General features: G+C 42.8%; 1 protein-coding gene across 9 annotated transcripts in view; it reads left to right on the top strand.

The window, feature by feature from the left end:
- NAV2 (neuron navigator 2) overlaps window positions 1–24,341 on the top strand; it is a 416,403-nt gene that overhangs the window by 143,864 nt on the left and 248,198 nt on the right. For all 9 annotated transcript variants that reach the window (XM_033208089.1, XM_033208086.1, XM_033208095.1 and 6 more), the window contains exon 4: window positions 14,696–14,768. In XM_033208089.1, the coding sequence (XP_033063980.1) occupies window positions 14,696–14,768 (73 nt within the window). The remainder of the gene's footprint in view (window positions 1–14,695; window positions 14,769–24,341) is intronic.

Here is a 24,341-nt window from a genome sequence, read left to right as displayed (position 1 = left end):
CCACATTGTGGGCTGATAGACATACTGAACTGTCATGAGAGAGGCAAGTGCATCTCATCTCAGTAATTAGAAGTGAATATTGCGTCTTCTGGACCTCTTTGCCAACGTAAACTCACAAGTAGGTACTTTGTCCCTGCAACTAACATATGTTTGTCTTGTTAATTAACATAACATTTAAGCAAATGTTAGGAATTTACCATATTTTATATGCTATTTAATAACATCAAAGCTTTGAAATGTGAATAGTTTTTTTTTTTTAATCTCTTTCAGTTCAGTAAAAATATCCATATTCTCAGCACCTGGCATAGGCCTAGGTATGTTAGAAGTGCTCAGCTAATGTTTCTCAAATGAGAAAGCTAAACAATAAGTGGTCCAACAATCCAGGAGTTTCAGAGAGAATGGAGTGATGTGACACATCACATTTTAATATTTTGAATGCACTGTGTAAGTTTAAGTGCTCTCAAGAAATGTGAGATTCAGTCTCTTCACTCACAATTTTATATTTTAACTCAGTTATAAAGGTAAATAAAAAGACACCAAAATAACAGATTATTTACATTAATAAGGGAAATGGTGTTTGGGCTGGTAAAACCTCCGATAGCAGTGTTCAAACTTTATGTGTGAGAAGCACCTGGAGAGATTATTAAAACAGATTGCTGGACCCCACCCCCAGAGTTTCTGATTTGGTATGCCTAGGGAGGAGCTGGGGAATTTGCATTTTTGACAGTCTCCCAGGTGCTGATGATGTTACTGCTCTGGTGACCACACTTTGCCAAGCATGACATGTTGTCTCTGAGTTAAGTAACAAAGCCTCTTTGCTGGGATATGACTGAGCAAACAAGCATTTAAATACACATTAGTTTGTAAAGTTGTTTGCAGTTTTAAAAGTTAATATGAGGGAATCCTTTTGCTTTTTTGGAAAGGTTAGGATGCCTTTAAGCCGGTCCAAATCGTGGCCCACAGGCCGGCTGCGGCCCAGGATGGCTTTGAATGCACCTCAACACAAAATTGTAAACTCTCTTAAAACATCATGAGATCTTTGTTTTTGCGACTTTTTTAAAGCTCATCAGCTATTGTTAGTGTATTTTACGTGTGACCCAAGACAATTCTTCTTTTTGCAATGTGGCCCAGGGAAGTCAAAAGTGTGGGCATTCCTGCTTTGTACATTCTTTTTTCTTAGAACTATTGTAAGTTCCAAATTGATATGATCTGAACTGTGCACGTGGTCATGATCTGATTGGAGTTTGAGATGCCTTCTGGATCCCCTTCCAGCTCACTTAACCTCTGTAACTTTTTTTTTCCACTGAATGTTTGGGGTGATAATTCTTTAGCATAATGGGCTTAAATGCCGGTATCCCCACTAGACATTAACTTCTTTGAGGACAGGAGTCGCATCTGTCCATTTGCTCACACTGCTTAGCAATCTCATAGATGCTCACTCAGTGAATGTTTAATGAAGAAATTCCCAACACACCTGCATTGGGACTGAAGTGTTGTGAGTGGCAACATGGTATACTCAGGAAGGTTAAAGAATGTAGCAAATGTGAGGCTGACCGAGGTTGGGGCTGGGGGAAGGGAAACATAGCTACATATCTGAGCTGAAAGAGAAATTGGATGGTGATTTATAACTGTGTGGATTGTGGTTTATATAAAAGCCATCTGGGCCTCACGCTTGGATCCACCTCCCTGCATATGTCTTCATGGAGTTCTTATGTTTCAGCCTAGCATCAAAGGGGTGTTTTTTTTGTATATGTGTTGTTTTTTTAAAAATTTTGCCATGAAGTGGAACTTAGCAAGGAATTCCTGTTTGCACTTTGTAAGGTATGATTAGCCTATGGCATCTGCATGTTGGGAACTGGTCAGGTCAGTGGACAAATGCCAGTGTGCTCACTTCAGAAAGTAGAGAATGGTGGCCAAAAGGCTAAGTTGAGGTGCTTCTAAAACAAAAACTGAACAGATGCCAACAGTTAGATAAAAATCAATATATTTCATTAAAGTTGATCTTTTGTGGATTGGCATGCAACAGGCAAAAAATTGACTATAACTGGGTAGCAGCTGCCCCCTTTAGGTAGGTGTGGGCTGTTGGTCACAATCTCCACCATTCCCTATTGTCTTACACCTAACCCCTTTTACTCATTTGTTACCGACCTATCCCCCTGCACACATTTGAGGTTTTTGATCCCTAAATGATTGTATTCTCATAAGTTTCCTGAGCTTCCTCAGGAATCCTAAGCACTGGCATATGGTAGCTTGAGAGATCTCTGTTTTGGGAGCATTTTGATTTGGAAATAAGGCCTATAAATGTTTATATTGATTTAAATTGTTCTTGCTCCTGAAGATTTAAAATACTACGGAAGAACCTAAATGTCTTCCCTAAGGAAGTTACTTCTTCCTCTGTGAAGTGTCCTTTTTAAAATGTAAAGGTTAGATTTAGTTTGGAGGGACTGATTGCTTATTGCCTTGTTGTACTGCTGAAGTCAGAGGGCAGGAAAAAGGACCAAGAAAGGTGGTGATGTTTCTCCTCAGCTCTGGCAAAGCACTTGCTGTTTGGTTGTTAATGCCCCATGTTTGCACAGGGCTTCGTAGCTTACAAAACATTTCCTATTGTGTTCAGATTCTAACTCTGCTGTTTAACAGCTGTGACTTAGGAAGGCTATTAAACACCCTGTGCCTCCATCTCCCCATCTGAAAAATGATAATAATATCTTTCTTATCTAGTGTGGATTAAAAAAAAAAAAAATAACTGAAATAATAATGTATGAGACGGAATTTAGCCCAGTGCTTCATGTTTCGTAAGAATGCAAATATTGGTTTCTGGCAATGTCTCTGTACGGCTTTCAAGAAAGGAATAATTATCCCCATTTTACTGAAGGAAAAACTGAAGCTTAGGGAAATTAAGTACCTTGCCCAAAGGTGGCCAAGGAGCCCTGAGAAATCCAAGATTCCCTGGGCTTTCCATCTGGTCATTTGAAATCCTTAATTCCCCTTTCTACCCTTGAAATCTCCTCTTAGTAGTAGCTCCAATAACGATGAAACTTTGAGATGAGTTGACTTTTCCTATTTCAGTAGCTTTCATGGGTGAGAGGGCTCTCACAGTGGTGAGAACATGGTACCAGTTACACAGAGTTGGATGTCGGGGGAGAACCTGTCCACAATTTAATCTCATATACTTTCCCCTGAAGGAATATGAAGCAAGAAGAAAGGGGCATGCCTTCCAGGTTTCCACTAAGGTACTACTCGTGCATACCTTTAGTGGGAGGTTTTCTGAAGTGAGTCAACTTGGCATTAAAGTATTCCTCAGGCCCCCTTCTGTTTCTCCAAGGAGATTGTACAGAAGAAACCCTAACCAGACCAAAGGGCCTTTCATGGTTAGCCTTTGGATAGGCTGTTTCTTCCAACTTGGTCTTTTCATCTACATACATTGTATAACCAGTCTTGTGAGACTCCTTTGAGAAGGATTTGCCGAGATTTGATTTGAGTTTCAGAATTTATTGGTTGCCTCCTTTTATGAATGATTATCAAGTGCTCTCTCTTTATGATTACCCAGCAGTTTAATTTTAGCCCTTGGAGTGGGTGGAGGGAGCCTTCCTGATATGTGGATATATAGATAGAACCATATGGAATGACCAATATTTAACCATTTTTTACCTACAAAAATGGCAATTTTATCTAGTTCAACCAAAGATTTGGCAAGGATGTAAATAGTAACAGAGATTAGCATTCTATGACAACTTAAAAATTATCACTTTTTCTTCACAGGTGCATTAGGTATCTTGTGGCCTTGGAAAGCTCAGGGATATCCTGTAATGGAATCTTTCCTTGTCTAGTTTGCTCTCCTCTTTCAGTGGATTTTGGTCATGCCTCTGACATTGTGGCTGTGGCAGTAGGCAGTATGCAGAGTGGAGAATTAGTTATTATATGCTTAATTATTTTTAATTTCATCATTCCTAATTGGCTGGCATGTAGCTCTTTGCCTTTATCACAGATTTTAGAATTTGAAACTATTGGCCAAATCGTTTCTTAGTATAAAATATTTTGTGTATTCCTTGCAAAATTCCCCCAAATTATATATTCACAATCATCAGTGATCTAGGATTCAGGTGCGACTCCTTAGCCATGCCTACAACTAGCTTTTGAAATAAAAAATAAATTGAGGTAATGTATGTGGAAGTTTCTAGTATTGTGCCTGACATGTAATAATCACCCACTGATTGGTCGCAGAATTTGAAATTAGAGTGGAAACAATGGTGATTTGGGGTTAGATTTCTCATAGGCATTAACACAATAGGGTGTACTATAAAGGCAGAGAATAGCAGACCATGGCCTTCATTCTAGCCATCATCAGAGTAGGTAAGCAAAGTCCTGCAGGACTCTGAATTGAGTATTAACGCATTCAAATGTATTTGCTTGGCTTCGTTTCCTGCTTATGGATGCCACCAGGACAGGTCTTACATTTAAGTACATACTATCCTTGGAATTTCAGGAAATATATGGATTGACTGTTCATGAACAACCAGAAGTACCATAAGCTGCCAATAGTGGCAAATTGGCTGAGGCACAAAGCACAAAGCTGACTTACACAGGCTGGTGTGAGGGAACTGGTACCAAGCTGAGGAGTGAGTTTCACTCTTGGCCTTCCTCTACAGATTTTTCCATTACCATATTCCTTTATATCTACTTATTTTGTGGGTATAACGACGTGGTCTAGTGATCTTCCGAAACTGAAGATTCACTGCACTCTAGAGACATATCTACTCCTGAGTTTCAAGGATCTGCTGTCTTATTTAATTTTGCATTTATATTCTGCTACCGCTTGAAGATTCTATGGTGGCTTATGGGTTTAAGCATGTAATATGGCAAAGGTACCAAAAAAACAATCCAGACCTTTTTAAAAGAGCATAGTGAGTAAGTGTCAGGCTTTTGAGTAGGTGCCTTGATAAGAATAAGTTGTCCCTTAATGTATTTGTGACTGTATGTTTAGTGGAGTGATTGTTTACTTAAAGTCAACTCTTGCCCAGGAGACTAGCTGCTCCTTGAGGGAAGGACCACACTGTCTTGTCTGCCTGCGTTATCTGCCCATTGAATAGGACTGAGAAGAGAGTAGATGCTCAGTCTGTATTTTCAAGGAATGAACGAGACTGTCAGGTTCCAGGTAATTGCACTGGGTGAAATCTCCAACAAGTGTCTGTAATCCCATTCTGTCTACCTCTGTTGTGTGTCTTGGGGGACTGGCAGTCAGGATTTTTTTCTTAAAGTTTGAGTCCAAGTTTATGTCCTCCTCTGTGGGTAAAACCAATGTTTTCTGCAAAAACTATTTGATTTTTAAAAAGTAGAATTGATATATGTATACATTGTATAATGATTTCCACAGTCAAAATAATTGATACGTCTATTACCATGCATGCTGTACCTTAGATCTCTAGAACTTGTTCATTTTAAAACTGAAAGTTGATACCTTTTGACTACCATCTTTCCATTTCCCCCATCCACCAGCCACTGGTAAACCACTGTTCTGCTCTCTGCTTCTGTGAATTCAGCTTTTTATCATCTCACATATAAACAAGATCACACAGGATTTGTCTTTCTGTACCTAGATTATTTCACCTAGCATCATGTCCTTCAGGCCCATCCATGTTGTTGCAAATGGCAGGATTTCCCTCCTTTATTATGGCTGAATAATATTTTATTGTGTGCATATACCACATTTTCTGTATCCATTTATCCTTTGATGCATTGCACACTTAGATTATTTTCCTAACCTGGTAATTGTGAATAGTGCTGCAGTGAACATGAGTCCCCAAATTAAAAGGAGCTGGGCGAGGCAATAAAGCAGGAGGAGAAGCAGTCTGACATGGGGACTCATAAGCTGTGTACAGCCCCTGATTCCCACATTCTTAAGCTTTCCTGTTTCAAAGCCACCATGAGAGCTTGAACTGGCTTGCTGTAAACGTTAATGCTTGAATGGCCAAGTATCTCTTTGAAATACCGATTTCCTTTCCTTTTGACAGTGGTAGTTCTTATGGTAGTTCTATTTTTAAGTTTTTGAGGAACTTCCATACTGTTTTTCGTAATGGACTGTTGACTCTCCTTAACGAAAACTATTTGCCTAAAAGGTCTTAGGGTTTCTCATGTAACTCAATAGAAGAGACTTGGACCACAAAGTTTTTTGGATAGATAGTTGTGGTTCTGGCAGGGTAAAAATGAATGCTAGTGACAAATTATATATTTGTAGAAAGGCTGTACTAGTGTCACATAATTTAACAAGTCTCAGAGTGTCTCACACTTCAAAATGATCTTTCACTTCCAGGAAATGCCACTGGTATGAAAATTCTGCCATTATGAAATTACATGAAGAATGAGCCCTTTTAGAGCTCTGAATATGTGAAGTTCCAGATCATTGACATATATCCACCCAGCCAATCCTCTCAGTAATGGTGGGAGATAGATATCAGCATTTCATGTTACAGATGACAAATCTAAGGCTTGAAGCAGTTAATAATTTTCTCAGCGTCTTGTGGGCATCTGTCAGGGAGCCAGAACCGGGTATGGAGGAGTCCAAAGTCATGTTCTTTTAAACAGATATTGTCACCTAATAATTGTGGGCAAGAGGTAACGTGGGAAGCCAATGGGAGTCCCTTCTGTCGTGGCGTGAATTTGTTTATCAGCAACTTTTCAAGAAAGAGTTGTGGAGAAGTAAGCATGACATCAGGTTATGGAGAGGGCCTAGATTCCTGGAGAGCTGTGCTTGAAAGGAAAGCCTGGAGGAGGAAACGGAAAGCAAATAAGCCTGTTCAATTCTCTGTTTCACCAGGGGCCAACCCAAGACACAACTTTGGAATGTCCTGTCCTTAGAACTATTGCCCAGGGCCACTCATACCTAAAATTACAACACAGTAACAAAAACTACCAGTTGTTGGGCACATATTAAACATCACAACTATATCCTCTTGTCTAATGACAACCACCACCCTGGGGGGTAGGTGTTATGATGCCCATTTTATAGATCAGGACACTGGGGTAACTTGCTGAACATCGTAATTTAGTAAATGCCAGAAACAAGATTTGAATCCAGACTTGTCAGAGCCTAAAACCTGTATTACATCCTCTAAATATCACTCCTTAGCCCTAATCATTCCCCTTTTGTGTTTGTGTCCAGCTTCTAGCTTGAAGTCCTTGACTTGGAGCAGTGATTCCTTTTGGAAGTGCTAGGAAGTTTTAAGGAGAGTTACTCTGAAATTGTAGCAGGAGAAAGGATATACAGAATGGGATACTGATTGAATGTACACAAAGGTATCCTTGGGCCTTTCTGACAACACTGGTCACCAGTGGAATTTTTCCTCTCGTAGGGTCTACCATCTCTTAAAAAGAACAGAGTTCAACCGTAAGAGTTTCTTATGGGAACCTCCAGAGTAAGGATAGACTTCTAGAACTTTAGCTACAACTCCCCTCCCAGGTTTCTTTCTTTGTTTCAAGGGAAAAATTGAGAAGTCAGAAAATAATAGGAAAATTTATTCTAGGCACTTGGAAGCAAAGTGGAAAAAGATAGTCACTGGAGGAATTTGAGAATCTTGCTTTCAATTTTTTCTCTAGAGATAATTTTCTTTGTATCCATATGGACTTGCCCATTTGCTGTAAAGCAGAGAGACTCTTAAAAAGTTTTTTAAAAAGGGAATTTTTGACAACATCTTGGAAAGCTGAAGTTATAAATATTATAAACAGTATGGTGGATAACACTGCCAAATTAAAAGGAGCTGGGCAAGGCAATAAAGCAGGAGGAGAAGCAGTCTGATGTGGGGACTCATAAGCTGTGTCCAGCCCCTGATTCCCACATTCTTAAGCTTTCCTGTTTCAAAGCCACCATGAGAGCTTGAACTGGCTTGCTGTAAAGGTAATAATACTTGAATGGTCAAAGCTGGGACAGAGTCATGGAGCCCCTCTTATGACTGGACGAAGTTGGCTCTTTATACATCAGCCTGTGTGGCTTACACAAGGGCAGGCCCTGATGCTCCTGAATATTTCCATGCCCAGGAGAACTGGAAGCACCACCATGTGTTTCCCTCATTTCTGAGGTCCCCTTCTAAAATTAAAAGTATAGTGTCAGGACCCCGCAAGCTCTGCCCTATGGGGTTGTGCATCTCCAGGACCACACTATGCTCCATGAGACATGCGATCTTGTGAGTTTGCTAGGGCCCCCACACTGATACAGGTGGACAAAAAAAAAAAAAAAAAAAAAAGAAGTTGGGTCAATCATGGGTAAAGTGGTGGCCTCTAGGAGTATAGAGGAAAGAGACAGATAACACTGCAAGACAGACATTTAGGAGGGCATTTCCCCAAAGTTCATTTTGCTTTTTGGCTTTGTTTCATGGTTTTCTTCTTCTTTTTTCCCTTTGGAAAGAGACAGAGGAAGGGGTATTAGAAGGATATGGAGACCTCTTAGATATGGAACAGACATTTCCAGTACATGTGACCACAGATGTTGATATCTGCCTGCCATCCCTCCCCTTCTTTGTGACCAGCCCAGAAGCCTCTGGAACCCTACCTTGAGGCCCCTGTTTGACCCATCCCTAACATGAAACAATCCATCCTCCAGCTTTCAGATAGGAAGGACTTGGCTGGGTTGCTACTGCCATGGTAATGGGGCAGGTCGAGGTACTGACAAGACTTCCCAAGGAATGAAGAGACCCTTGCCTTTGCTCCTTCTCCATGTCAACTCCTTTGTGTGGTCAACATGCCCCAATGTGGCCCTGTTTGCCCTTGCTCGAGGGACCTCTCATTGCCCTTCTCCCTTGCCCACCATGCTCCAGCCATTATGACTTTTTTTGAGTTCCCAGAATGTGGTATATTGCATCCTGTATGGAGTCTTTTAGCTTTGGATTCCCTGGTAAGTTCTTATTCTCCCCGCTGTTGGTGCCTGGCTAATTCTTTAGGTCTCAGCACAAATTTCCCTTCATTCCTTCAGTCAACAAATATTCTTGAGTAGATCTATTATGTGCTGCACCCTATCCTAGGTGCTTGGGGCTACATCAGTGAACAAAGCAGACAAAAAACCCTGTCTGTGGAACTACATGCTGCCTCTTCCTTAAGATATTCTTGTCTGTTACCCACCCCCTGGCCCTGCTGCACCCAGAGGCTAGATTAGGTCTTCCTTCCTGTATACACGTTTCCAACACTCTTCTCTTTCATGGTAACCATAACAGCTTGTCATCATGTACTTATTTGTGCATTCTTTATTTAATGCTGGTTTCCCTATGTTAGACTGTAGGTTCTACAAGGTTGGGGATTCTGTCTGTCTTATTTACCACTATATACTCAACACCAGCACATTGGTTGACACCCAGTAGGTGCTGAGTAAATAGGGGTGAAGGAATAGATAAATGAATGGATGACAATTATTTTTGATGGCAAATAGCAATATCGGGTATGAGGGTCCCACCCACTTCTGGGAGGAATTTGTTTGAGTTGACATATGAGTTTTATGAAGAAGCTACACTGTGCTTCCAGAGTCACCAGAACTTGCAGATTCTCACTTAGCCTTGCCTGGGGTCTAAAGCTCTTACTGCCTAAGCTTCAGGCATTTCATGATTTACAAAAATGGTAGTGACCATGCCTGACTTTAATGCAGCAGCTGTTTGCCTCTCCTTCCAGACTGGAGATTTCCCAAGGGGCTTGGTGAGAAACTGTTATACCATAAGAACTACATACAGTTCCATTTATTTGGTATGCCCAGAATGTCATCTTCCCCTAGGCTGTGGTAGCACCCATAGAGATGGTCTTCGTTTGCATTAATCATTTTCATGCGCTTAGCACTCAGCTACACTGGTATTCAGAGAAAAATGCTGCCATGACAACTGCCACAACAGATGGTATTTGATCAGTCTCTAAGCTACCAGGGAGATATATAGCAGTGCTTCCGAGGTTTGCATATTTTACGTTATCAGGAGACCCAAGTCCAGCCTTAATCATGATTGAAATGCAAAGTTTTCCATTTGTTTCTTATCTCCTGATTCTCTTTCCAGTTGTTTGGCATTTGTTTTGATTTTTCTAACTCCCTAGCTCTCCTGGGTGGGGAAATACTTCAGGATATGGGAGACAAAGGCTGCAACACACATAGACCATGGAAGTTGCCCTGCAAGTCTAAACTTCAGAGACTGTTGAAAAACTATTCAACTTTGGGATGGCAGTCTCAGCAGAGATTGGCAAAAAGGCTTAATTGCAGCCTCTCTCATGGATGTTCCGGCACTGCACAAGGTGGAAGCCATATTTGGCTCCAAACAAAGGGAATTCTGGGGAGGTGTATCCTGGTCTGCCCCGTTTCTCTTACCTCCATCCTTCATCCAACACCTCTCTGCTCCCAGAGTCTCCAGGCCACGTGGTGGTCCCTCTTCTGGGTTTCCCCCTCTACCCCAGCTAATGCTGCAAATTCCAGCAACTCAGTCCCAGAGCTCTTGGACCCATTTCTATGGCAACAACTATAGTAGCTTCTCACCCAGTCCCCAGCCCACTTCAAAAACACTGGAATGTCAGACTTCATACAGGTATTTTTCAGCTCATTTTGGAAAGTAGTTTATATTGGCCACTACATGCTAGTGAACAAGTTTGGTCTTATTTACATACTTTGCTGTTTAAGAGTCTTTTCTTTCACTCTGCCTCCCAACTTTAATCGGATCCTCATCTCATGCTATGTGTCTGGATCACACATGAGTCTTGTTGAAGATGGGCACGAGAACATCATTGTGCTGTAATGACTACTGGGGTGCTGCTGCTGGGGCCGTTCCCTCTTGAGATGTAGTAGGAGTTGGCAATTTCAACAGTACTCGAAGATGGATTGTGTTTACCTGTACAGTATTTAGAAGAATAAGGTGAATTTTAATCACAAGAAGAACTGGATCAAAGAAACAATCTCCCTTTCTGATCTCCTTCCAAATGAAGCCAGGAGGTTGGAAGCCACATCTGACCCCATTCTGCTTCCCAGGCTCACTCTATTCCTGGGGTGCAGATGAAAGAGCATGGGTCTCGGCCGCCTTGTCAGCAGTGATTTTTAACCTTAATGGAATATTATTAAACAGTGGATTTGAGACTTGAGGAATGTTTTTTGAACTCCTTCTGTGAACAGAGAAATCATAGTAGAAGGGTAAAATTCAAGGCACTTGATGGACTTACGAATGATCTTTTAAATAATGACCAAGTTCTTCGTTTTAACATTTTCTGGAGTGCAGACCAGCCATCTGCTTTTGGCTCCCTGTATTTCTTCTCTTTAGAAGAAAACACTGGTGCCCTTAGGCTTTTTCTGTTCACCTAATAAAGGAAGATCCTAATGCTTCTCTTGTTTATGTGCTCTGATTCTTCCTGAGACAGACAGGAATCAAGGTGTGTGTTGAATGGCTCTGTGGACCCTAGAGGAGGATTATCTAAATGCAGGCTCTTATGTAGGATGGGCAGGGGGACCTCCTGGTTTCTCACCCAGCTCTGTCATTTACATTGACCTGTGTAATCTTGTTCAAAAATCTGACTTTGTTACCTCACTTTCTGTATCACATAATACTTGCTAAAACCAACACCATCCAAAGAATTGAGTGCCATGCTGGCGCAGAGCAGACGTCTATACAATGATGTTGACTGAATGAATGCTTGAAAGAATCCTGCAACTCAGGGCCTCTCAATCTCAGCACTGTTGACATTTTGGACTGGACAGTTCTTTGTTGTGAGAAGCTGTCCTGTGCGTTGTAGGATGTTTAGCAACATCTTGGCCTTTATCCATAAGATGCTAATAGTACCCTGCCCCCGTTGTGACAGCCCCAAACGCTGCCAGTTGTTGACAAATTGGTCCTTCACCTCCACCCTCCATCCCTAGCCAGTGGAGAGCTACTGATCAAAATTATAAAATTCTGTGAAAAAAATGACAGGACTTTAAAAAGTTAAAAAAGAAGAAGTATTCGGGTAACTTATTTATAATTATCCTTTTAATAGAATCGGACATTAAAAGAAAGTCCAGCAGATGGCTGAATTGAAATGTATCAAGGCTAGCCTTGCAAACAGACACTATCATGTACTTTAAATGATGCTGTATGTGTTGAATGTTCCATAAATATAAGTAATGTACTTTATGCTTCTTGGAATGTGAGCTCTGTAGAAATAGTGTTGTAGTAGAACAGTGCTTTTCTTGAATATGTTGGCAGTTGTCTTTATTTTTTTATTCAGTGCCATATTGCTGGACTATTGCTGAAAAAACTTAACCTACCTCATCAGCCCACCTCCATGACACTTCCCAGGATAAATATCAAGTGTACTATTTTTGAATTTGCAATTAGAGATTCCGGAATGGTGAGCTTTTTCTTTTTCTCACTTTCCATGGGAACAAAATTGCCAAAGCCTCACTTACTAGCCATGTGAAAGATATTATATAAAAGGAGTAGGAGAATGATAGGAAAAGGCAAGCAGTAGAAGAAGGATTTTATAATTTTATTATGATTTAAATACTAGTGGCCGGGCGCGGTGGCTCAGCCTGTATCCCAGCACTTTGGGAGGCCGAGACGGGCGGATCACGAGGTCAGGAGATCGAGACCATCCTGGCTAACATGGTGAAACCCCGTCTCTACTAAAAATACAAAAAACTAGCCGGGCGAGGTGGTGGGCGCCTGTAGTCCCAGCTACTCGGGAGGCTGAGGCAGGAGAATGGCGTGAACCCGGGAGGCGGAGCTTGCAGTGACCGAGATTGCGCACTGCACTCCAGTCTGGGCGACAGAGCGAGACTCTGCCTCAAAAAAAAAAAAAAAAAAAAAAATACTAGTGTCTCTTTTGGGGGCAACAAATCCTTTTGAGTGGATTTGGTATATTACCACTGTGTACAACAGTAGAAATAAGCACTGATAATTAACATTTTTTCTCAAAAGCAGGGTTCCATGGTATAGTGAAGTGGCATTTAGAGGCACAACTGTTATTACACTTACAAATGAGAGCAGATTGCTCCAAGACATCACACTCAGGGTACTCCCAGCCAGTCTTTCCTTTACTTTCCCCTCCCCCATTCCCACTAAGCCAATAGCACCTGGTTGTCTGCATTTATGTAAATGCAGGCTCCTGTGTATGACAGGGAGGAGGACCTCCTGATTTCTCACCCAGCTCTGCCATTGACATTGACCTGTGTAATCTTGGTCAGAAATCTGACCTCCTTACCTCACTTTCTCCCTCACATAATACTTGCTAAAACCAACACCATCAAAAGCGGTCATCCCTGGGGCTGGACAGAGGACAGGAAAGATGAAAAGAAAGCTCACCTTTCCTCCATGTATATAAGAAAGGACTTTCTGCAATGATGGCAGGCATAATGCATAGCATCAACATTTAGTTTGCAGCAAGTTGCATTCTGCACCTTTATCTAGAGATGAGAAAATGTCTTCCAGATAAGGACCCTTGAAGTGTGAGATGGAGGTTGGAAAGGAGATGGGAACCTGTGCTAAAAATGCAAGGATGGAGTAACTTCAAGCTCAGGGTCAAGTAGAGTCTATAATACGGGTGCAGTTTTATTCAGGTGTCCCATAGCTTAGTTTAAAGTCCTTGGAAGATGTAAAGACTGGGAGTAGATAAGTCATAAAATGCCAAATGTCAGTAGGCGGGTGGATGTGAACTTCAGGAAGACTGCCTTGGAGCTAGACTCTACTCAAATTAGAGCTCTTAAATGTAGACACTTTACATTTTCTGTGGCTATGAAGGAGCATTGGGAAATTGCTTGGGGTTGAGGAAACAGGAAGGGTCACATGTATACTGTGGAAGGCTATCATTTATTAGTTCAAAATAAATTCCATGGGTTAAGTACTGATTTGAGTTCATAGGAATGTTGATGGAACCTGGGAAGTAATGAGGGGTAGGGTGATGGTGGAGGGGAATGAGTGGGGTCCCCATTGTTAAATGCAAATTGTGTGAAATTCAAAGATCTCTGTGCCAAGTCTAAAGCAATTTCTTTTACTTATGGTACCCATTGACATTAATCAAGCCAGAACATTTTCCTTTAAACCAAACAATAATTAGCCCTGACAACTGAAGTCAAATTAGCCTCTTGGGAATGACCTAATTGTTCTTTTGGGAAGGCTGGACACTGGCTTGCCCTTGGCTGTGGCGTCAGCCCTGGCAAACCTAAGAGATCTCACAGACTCTGGTGGGTCCCTTCTTGTCACAGAAAGCACAAAGGACAGAGGGGTTCAGGAGGTCACAGCCGTCCCCAGTCATCTGTAATGCCTCCCATCCGGAAAATTTTGTGTGTAAATGCTACCCAGATTCCCGCTAAAACTCCCATTCACTGTTTGTACGTTTGACTGCCTGCCTCTTTGGTGGCTGGAAATTTCTCCCAGCTGCTGGTAGATGGGTGTGTCCACTAAACCTTTCCCCGCTTCCATTTTTCTGGCAACTGCTCAAGTTTTCAGGATTGCACCGGTGGTGGCAGTGACCAGGATGAGAGCTCCCATTCCACCCTGGTTATTTTTGGCAGCTGTGAGCAATGCAAGGCCTCGACTTTTGGCACTATGTGGTTGGGATATTAGGTAAACTTTTCCTGTGCAAGTACAGACAAAGAGTCCTGTCTTGCGTTCATTCATCTGTCGGCCGTTTTTACAGCATTCTGTTTTCCCATTGTTCCTAATAAGAGATGGCTCTGGAGAGTGTGAACATTTATTAAGTGTATATTGTTGTTTTTCCCCCCTAGATTGAAAACATAGATGCCTGCTTGAATTTCCTGGCAGCTAAGGGAATAAACATCCAGGGGCTGTCTGCAGAAGGTGAGTCAGAGCGCTTGTCATGAAGCTGCCTCATGATTAGAAATGCCCACCTGTTACTTATGAATGATATTAACACAATTAAGACAAGGGATGTTGGTGGGCTCCTCTGGTTTTGTTTTCCTTTAGGTTCCTCAATGGTTGCCTAGACTTGAGGATGCCAACATTATTACTCACCAAAGACTCACTCCAAGAATGTGGATTCACCCATACCAGCTGCCTCTGCAAGACCCTGAGAGGGTAGTGAAGGGAAAGCTATCCTATTTGAGAAAGACTTGCTTAAACAATGCTGGTTTGATTCACCTGTCTAGTAATTCAGTTAACTATCAAGTTAGGCCTTATCTATGGGAGAGAGCATGCTTCACCACAGAACGTATTTCAGCTGTACAGTTCCCAGGGAGAAATGCTTAATCCTTATCTCTAACTTTATTAGAGGAAGCAGCATTTTTTCTTGCTCTTATAAAAAGCATGTGATTTATTAATGCAACACTGTATTTTTACATCGTGATTAGTTTTTAATTAACTTAAATTTGGTGGCTAATTAGCACATTAGTTCACCAGCGTTTTGCTATTAAGTTAGTTATTGGTCTGGAGATGGCTGGTTTGAATTCTCAGCCACCTCAGACAACATCTCAGCCTGAAACTTTCACGCTCTCTCCTGTTTGTAAATACAAGCAGCTGCCAGCTCAGAGCTGCCATAGGCCCAGGCATCCTCCCAAGCTCATTAGGCTGCACCTGCCTCCAGTTTTCCCAGAACAGGTAAAGCAGTTTGGGCTTCAGACGATAGTGCCTTTCCCTAGTGAGACTGCTTTTTGAAAGGATGCCTGTTAGCATGGACTCTGGTGGTCAGGGTGGGGCAGAGGAGAACAATGAGAAAGCAAACAGCCAAATGGAGCAGGTAAGTTTGCAGGCATGATGGATTCCATCTGGGACCTGTTCCTTGCCTTTGCTCTGCTACACGGTGAAAGCTTGGTTCTCCGGGCTGCGTTTCTGAGTGGTAGTCTCTTCTGGTATTGGGGGTGGGCAATATAAATGGCCATGATTAGTGCCTAGTGGGAGTGTTGTGTCTCATTGGGACTGTAGGAATTCCCAATTGATGAATTGTAGGAACTCTGATGTGCTGGACCTGTTCCCAGTCAGGCACGGACACACTGCTTCCAGAGGTCACAGAAGCAGTCGTCGTGTGGTCAGTCCTCATTCCAGAGGATTCCCCAGCCCTGGGGTACAGACCCTCATCCATGGGGATAAGATCAGGGCTGGCTGACATGTGGAATATGCTTTGCTGTGGGGCGGGGGTTTACTGGGCATAGGCAGATGCAAATTCCCATTCAGAGGCGCACATGATTTCCTCCTGGTACAGAGTTCTTATGCTGGCTGGTAGGTGGCAGGGCATGCTCCTCCTACTTTCTGGGAGTGATTAAACTCCTGGCACAGGCCTGTGTCCCCCAGCAGAGCACAAGCAGGGACTTTTACAAGGTGTGCTTGGCAGCAAGTGGCAGCAGGGCCTCTTGGGTATGCAGACTCTGCAGGCCTGCTTCATCCTGCCTGGCTGGGAGTGACCACTAGCCACTCAGCTACCTACCCCTTGTCCTGACTTCTGCCTCATTTGTTCTCCCCATCTGCCCCATCCTCTCTGTACCCCAAGGCATAGAGAATCTATGCAATAAGTATTTGTTGAATGAACAAGTACCAACTGTGCTTTGAAGGTTTTTATCTGTATTGGCTTCAGTTCTCACAACTAAAGTTGGAGTTTATGACAGCCTCAGTTTATAGATGAAGAAACTTTGGTTTAAAGAGGTTATGAGTGACATCCCTGAAGCACGTAGCTAGAGAGTGGCAGAGCCAGGATTTGCACCCAGTTCTGTGTAATTTCAGAGCTCATGATCATGGCATCTTCTGGGAGAGCAGGTGGATAAAATCTAGTATGCCTTGTAAAGGTAAGGGAAATGAGGTTTAAACTCTTGGTTACCTGGAACATGGTTTCAGAAGATGTTATAGCCCATGGAGGAACGTCATGCAGAGAGATACTCAGCCGTCTGCCCCTTTTTAACATTGGGATGACCCTTGGAGGCTCTGAGCATGGGAAGAGCATACCGTAGCCAGTGGTATCAAGCCATTGTGGTATAACCATGAAGGAGTTTTATGGTATTTCAGTAACTGCCTTAACTGTGCTGTGTTGAATCCCCATCCTTCCTGCTGGGTCGAGACTCACTTAATGATATTTTGGCCAGAATGTGTAGCTCTTTAGTCATCTTCAAGTTATTACAATTACTTGATGCCCATATTTATGACTCAGTCATGGTCATTTTTAAACTTCAATCTCATTTTAAACTTCAATCTCAAACTTCAATACTCTACTCAAAGCTCTTTACCCTCATTCCTTCCAGTACAAATGGCTTTAGGAGTTTGAAGAGAGATGGGGACATGCTGACTTGACTTTCTCTCCTTTCCCCTTCCCTTGTTCTTGTGCCTGAGCCCCCAGAATTGAGGCAACACAGAGGAAGCAGAGTTCTGCTGCTGGGGAAGGTGATGTCCTCAGTATACATCACTGCCACTGTCTCAGCTGGTAGTCTCAGCAGGCCCTTCTGACCAGGACTCACTCCCATGTAGCTCCCAGGGCACTGGTGGTCTTCTGTGAGACTTGGCCAGATCTTTTACCTCAGTCTTATGATCCCTCCAATACCTACCATAGGACTGGCAGGAACGTGTGGGCTCCATTTTCCACTTGCAGTGGGTGGAATTGCAAGGCCTCCTGTCACCTGGCAGCAGTCCCCCACCAGACAGTCTCTCTCCAGTTCTTTTCCCCACTCAGGTGGCCAAGAGGCAGATCAGCCAAGTCTCTTCTAAGCAGATGTCCAATTTGGGACTGGAATACCAGGACCCTCCTTCTTGCCAGCACCCCCACTTTGAGCGATTCTCAGAGCTACCACTCCCTTGACTTCAAGGGGCCCAAGGACTCTGCTACCTTGCCCCCTTGGTGAGGGGAGGAAAATATCCTTTCTCCATGATCATCAAACATTGTCTCCCCAGAATGACATTCTGTCATCTAGATCTTCTTATATTTTTTGGAGGTTGGGGAGTGATGAATATATTAGTGGTAAAAGTGTGAACTGCTGCATTCCTTTGGGAAAGTGGCCCCAACGTCTGCCACATTCTCAAACTTATAACAAGCAAGGGTACTTAGAGCCTTTAATCCTCAAATTTGGCCTTATTCACAATTTCAGGGTACAGGCAATATCTCATTTGACATCATGTTAAATTACAGGAATAGATTTATTGAGAACTTATCACATGTCAGTCACTGAGCTAAGTGCTGTACATATTTATATCTTATTTAGTATCCCCAGCAACCTTATGGGGTCAGTATTAGTATTATCCCCATCATACGGATGAGCAAACCAAGGCCCAAAGAGATTAAGCTACACAGTTTAAAAAAAAAAAAAGGAGAGCCACAAGATCAGCAGTGGCTAAACTACCCATATCTGCTGATTCAAAGGCCTGATGTGTAATAATGCACATTACTGTGTATGTTTCTATCCACCTGCATAACTACTAGCAAAGCAGTGTGGTGTATTAAAAAGTAATGTGGATTTAATGCTTTTTGTTTTCCTTTTGAAGATGACTGAGTGCCCTGAGGCTCCTTCTCTGATGAAAAAAACATCAGCAGTTGGAAGGCCTCATAGATACATCTCCACCCTTGCCCAGTCTAAAGCTGGGTTTGCATTCAGGAGGGTGTATGCACCTGTCCTGAAAGCATTTCAGCAGCTCAGGCCTGCCTTGACCCGCCCGCTAGAGAGCCACAGGGAGCCTTTGTTCTAGGGCACAGACAGCGGATGCTTGGGGGCAGAGGCTGCAGGCCCAAGTGAGCCCCATGGAGGTGCTGCTGGTTTGGGGAACTTCCCTGGACTAGGCCTCTCTGCCCCATCAGTTTTCCTGAAGATTGAACCCATCTATTTGCTCTTGGAGATGTGCCAGAGTCCTGTGAACTTGGGCCTCCCTTTGCCCTGGTGTGATGTTCAAGATCCTCCACCAACCCTTCCCCAGAACACACCACTGGTCACCGCCATCTGTAAACCTGCCCCTGTGAGGAAGGATGGCCTTTGTCTCTGGCCATTTTGAGAACACCTGGGGTTTGTGCTATCTGGCCCTGAGCCCATCCTCCTGCAATGGAGAAGCAGAGGTTGGGGAGTAAGGCATATTCTATGTAGTTCAGCAAATGTTTCCTGGGCCCATCCTGTATGCCAGGCCCAGTGCTAGGCACTGGGGTACATCAGTAATCAAGTCAGTCATATTAAACTAACCTTGATTCCAGTTAATAAGAGAGAGCTGTGTTAGTGGTAAGCACAGGATCCAGTGGTGACCAAAGAAAGGCAAATCAACTTTTCCTGGGGCTCTCAGTGGGGCTACACAGAAGTGGTGATGATTCCCCCCAGATTTCTTGGGATGAATAGGCATTTGCCAGACAGAAAAGGAAGGTGAAAGGAAACCTGAACAGAAGATCAGGCATAGGTAATATTAATATGATGGAGGGAAACCTTGCAGACATTGTATACACAAAAGTAGGAACATCCTTCCAGGTGGAAGGACTGTATGCTTTGAAGTGAAACCAGTTGCTGATTTGATTAGCTCAGTCCTGGGTGTGCTGCCCTGATGACCAGAGATCTAGGTACTGAGTTTGCTCCTCCTCTCATCCCAAGCTAGAAAGCAGGAGGTCTTTCTGGACCTGTAGGGCGAAAGCAGCAGGTGGAATGTTTCCATTTCCTCCTACCTATATTACCTGAGTATGGCATTGACTGGGACTTTCAGTTTCTGTTTCTTAGCAGAAGGGGCACCATAGGCTCTGCTCCCACCCTCTCATCCCACTTCTCCTGTGGGTAGAGTCATTGGCAGACTTGGAGAGCAGCAAGAACACGGAGGGCTGACGAGTGGAGCGGCAAGTTAAGTGGTGGATGCCGGTTATGCAGCCAGCCCAACTGCAGGGACAATGCTGCAGGATCCACAGTCCTTAATCAGCTGGGTGAACCTCACACAACCATGGCTCAAGGGAATTGAATAGGAGTTCTGTAGCTCTGTGGTCTGCACAGCCCTCCCTTTGGCTTTTAATCCCTTATACCCTACAAAGCAGGTTTCTTTGTATTAGATTATTTCAGCACTTGTGCCATTGTAAACCAAGCCTGAAGTTTCTCTTTAAAAATATTGAAAGAAAATAACTCCTATTTATCTTACTCTTCATTCCTGGCATTACCTACAGCATCTATGCAGATTAGGACCAGCCATTGGGAAGAAAGCGATTAGTCCGAACCCAAAGAAAGTGGAGTCAAGGCAATACTAATTCAAATAGAAATTGGAATATGAGAATATGGCCTATGCAATTTGCTTTTCTGTTGCCACAAGAGTGGCCACAGGAAGAGAAAGAACAGGGCTCCAGTTTGGGTTTAGCCACAACTGGCTAGTGTCTCCTTGGGCAAGTCAGTTCTCTCTAAATCTACATGTTTTTCCTTCTCTAGAAGTCCAGAGGGCGAGGTTAATCAGATACAAAATAGTAACTCCTTTTCCAAAGCCTTGGGGAATGTCATGAGGGAAACATTCTTGTGGGGCTTTGGGGTTTTTATTTTAGGCTTCCTGTGGAGCTGGCTTACCAAGCCTCATGGAACAGACAAATACCATTTGGAAATATGGAAAGAATATAATTCTAGCTATTTTGGATACTGTCTGTTATAGACCACCCAAGGTAGAAACTGTGTGGTTGTCAGCACATTCAGCACTCTTGAGTTTTTGAAATCGGAAAAGAAAATTAAACAGTTATAATGTCCATCAATTGGTGAACGGATAAACAAAATATGGTGTATCTATATGACAGGAATATAAAAACTGATAAATGCTCTAACGTGGATGAACCTTAAAACATTATGTTAAGTAAAAGAAGCCAGATGCAGGCCCGGCGCAATGACTCACGCCTGTAATCCCAGCACTTTGGGAGGCCGAGGTGGGTGGATCACCTGAGGTCGGGAGTTCAAGACCAGCCTGGCCAATGTGGTGAAACGCCATCTCTACTAAAAACACAAAATTAACCGGGCGTGGTGGCACGCACCTATAATCCCAGCTACTTGGGAGGCTGATGCAGGAGAATCACTTGAACCCAGGAGGCAGAAGTTGCAGTGAGCTGGGATCATGCCACTGCACTGCAGCCTGGACAACAAAGTGAGACTCTGTGTCAAAACAAACAAACAAAACCAGATGCAAAAAACTATATACAGATGCTCCTCAACTTACCCTGATAAACCCACCATAAGTTGAAAATAAATGCATTTAATACATCTAACCTACTGAACATCATAGCTCAGCCTAGCCTACCTTAAATGTGCTCAGAACACTTGAACACTTACATTAGCCTATAGTTGGGCAAAATCATCTAACACACAGCCTATTTTATAATAAGGTGTTGAATATCTTATGTAATTTATTGAATACTATACTGAAAATGAAAAACAGAAGGGATGTATGGGTACTTGAAGTACAGTTTCTACTGAATGTCTGTTGCTTTCACACCATGGTGAAGGTGAAAAATTGTAAGTAAAACCATCGCTAGTTGGGGACCATCTGTATTGCATGATTCTATTTATGTGAAATAATCCAGAAAAGGCAAATCTGTCGAAACAGAAAGCAGATCACTGGTTGCCTGGGAGTGGGTTTGGGGATTGATTGTAAATGAGCACAAGGAATCTTTTTAGGATGATAGAAATACTTTCTAAATCTAGAATTTGCTAAATTTACTAAATATCATTACATTGTACACTTAATTTTATGAAATTACACTTCAGTAAAACTGTTTTAAAAACCAGAAAGATTACCATTGCGTTTTCTCTAATGTTAGATCATTCGTGATTTTCCTTTCTGGTCACCAGTGACTGTGGCATACAGGGATGAGCAGAGAGAATGGACCACTTCTCAGGCTTCCTTTGGGTGAAGAGCTCTGTAGTGGGTTCTGAGGAGGCTACAGGTAAAATGGCCACATTTTCTCAGCCAAAAGGGAAGTACAGAGTTGGGCAGTATCCTAGGTGCACTCGTTTTCTCATTTATTGTTTATTTTATTTTATTTGTTATTTATGTATTTATTTATTTTGAGATGGAGTCTTGCTCTGTCACCCAGGCTGGAGTGCTGTGTCACAATCTCGGCTCACTGTAACCTCCGCCTCCCGGGTTCAAGTGATTCTCCTGCCTCAGCCTACCGAGTATCTGGGACTACAGGTGCCCACCACCATACCTGGCTAATTTTTTTGTATTTTTAGTAGAGATGGGGTTTCACCATGTTAGCCGGGCTGGTCTCGATCTCTTGACCTTGTGATCTGCCTGCCTCAGCCTCCCAAAGTGCTGGGATTACAGGAGTGAACCACCATGCCCGGCCTCATTTTCTCATTTAATCTTCAATTAATTCTCATAACAATCCTATAGGAAAGGTACAGTAGGACATATGCTCATTTTAAAGAAGAAAACCGAGGCTCAGAGAGATTGAATCCTGTAAAATCTCAAAGTGTATAAATGATGGACTGTAGAGATTTAACCACAAGTTTTTCTGGCTCCAAAAAATGAGAGATCTTTGTTATAAAAATGCTGCCTCCTAAAAGGAAGTATATTTATTGGAGGAGCACTGTAGTCTCTGACAAATGAAAGAAAAAAGAAATGTTTTAGGGAACAATGGCCATTCTGATCAGTAAACGACTAAATGACCATGGTAGGTAGAGAATACAACAGGACTGGCTCTGTTTGTCTGCACTGGGATTGGGCTGGTAGGTTATGGAGGGTGCTGATGTGAACATGCCTACTTTTTGCAGTGGATGACCCCTGATCCTCTGGCTATGCTGAATTGTTAGTTCCTCTCCTCTTGTTTTTTTCTCGCATGGTTAAAAAAAAATGCATCATGGAATATTTGACATCCCAGAAAAATAAAGAATACTCAAATACCTACCAGCTAGCTTAATAAATAAAACATGATGGCTATACAAGTAAGCCAAGTTACACAGTGTTAGAAAACTGGACCCTGAGTCGGAAAACCTAGATTCAAATCCCAGCTCCAGTGTTTATTACCTTGGACAAGTCATAAAACCTTTCTGAGCTTCTGTTTCCCCTTATGTGAAAGAGGGATAATCCTACTCACTTCCCATATTGTAAGGATTAAATGAGATCATGCACGTAAAAAGCTTAGCCTGATACACACTGGTTAATAATAGCTCTTATTGTTATAAACTATATGACTTGATAACTGTAAAAGGCATTAAAAATAAATCTTACGCCGGGCGCGGTGGCTCAAGCCTGTAATCCCAGCACTTTGGGAGGCCGAGACGGGCGGATCACAAGGTCAGGAGATCGAGACCATCCTGGCTAACACGGTGAAACCCCGTCTCTACTAAAAATACAAAAAACTAGCCGGGCGAGGTGGTGGCGCCTGTAGTCCCAGCTACTCGGGAGGCTGAGGCAGGAGAATGGCGTGAACCCGGGACGCGGAGCTTGCAGTGAGCTGAGATCTGGCCACTGCACTCCAGCCTGGGTGACAGAGCGAGACTCCGTCTCAAAAAAAAAAAAAAAAAAAATCTTACATAGATTTCATCTATCCCATCCCCATAATTAACAGTGCTTTCTCCCTTCAGTGAATTCAGTTTTGAGGGGAGATTGTTTTCTTAACCTTAATAGGCACTAACTTGTATGTCAGCCCTTGCTTGGCTTACCTTGATTCTGTCCCTAGCTCTTGTCACTGCCCAGCTGGGTGACTACAGATATGTCACTTCACCTTATGGGCCTTTGTTTTCCCGTAAGTAAAGTGAGTAGCTAGCTGAATTATTTCATCCAAGCCTCACACTCTGATTCTCATGCACCACTGAGAACATTTGGAATCAGAAGTGGAACATGCTACAGGTGTGTGCCTCTCCTTTGGTTTCTTTAGTATGGAGAGGGAAGCATGGCTGAAGGATTAAAGCTGAATTACCAAAAGAGACCGAGGGGCTGGCCCACCCCTTGGGCGTTTCTCTGCTTCACACATCACACAGAGTGGTTTATGCACAGTGACTTTGCATCCTGGCTTGCCACATCAGTACTGGCTACCAACTGTGGTCTGGTATAATTAAGAGCTCCCCACTCCCTGGCTTTCATTCTCAAAAGAATCATAGTTAACACAATAGATTAAAAGGTCACCATAGTAAAAACTGTCATTTTTAAGGTATGAAGCTGGAACTGTATGAGACTCTCATTCAGGGTTCTGGGGTTGTAGTCATATAATAACCAAGACGAGTGAAGGACTTCACTGTTTAAAGTGCGCTTTTGCCTAAATGCTCCCATTTGTTCTGCAAAACAATCTTGTGCAATGGGGCAAAGTGGTGTCCGTATTGCCTTTTTACTGAGGCCCAGAGAGATTAAGTGACTTGCCTGGGGTTGCACAACCAGTAAGTGATAGGAATACAGATTGGAACTCATGGCTTAGGTTTTCCAAATGCTGTGCCCCTGTCTGCTTTATCCTGTGATAAAATCTGCTAGCTCCCAGAGTAGGGTGTGAAGGCTGGATTCTAGAAGTTTGTATTGTCAGTT

Source organism: Trachypithecus francoisi, unplaced genomic scaffold (genome assembly GCF_009764315.1).
Source record: "Trachypithecus francoisi isolate TF-2019V2 unplaced genomic scaffold, Tfra_2.0 Lachesis_group8, whole genome shotgun sequence".
Classification (NCBI taxonomy): Eukaryota; Metazoa; Chordata; class Mammalia; order Primates; family Cercopithecidae; genus Trachypithecus; species Trachypithecus francoisi.
Note: the sequence above shows the minus strand (reverse complement) of the source record. Positions and strands in the feature narration are given on the sequence as shown.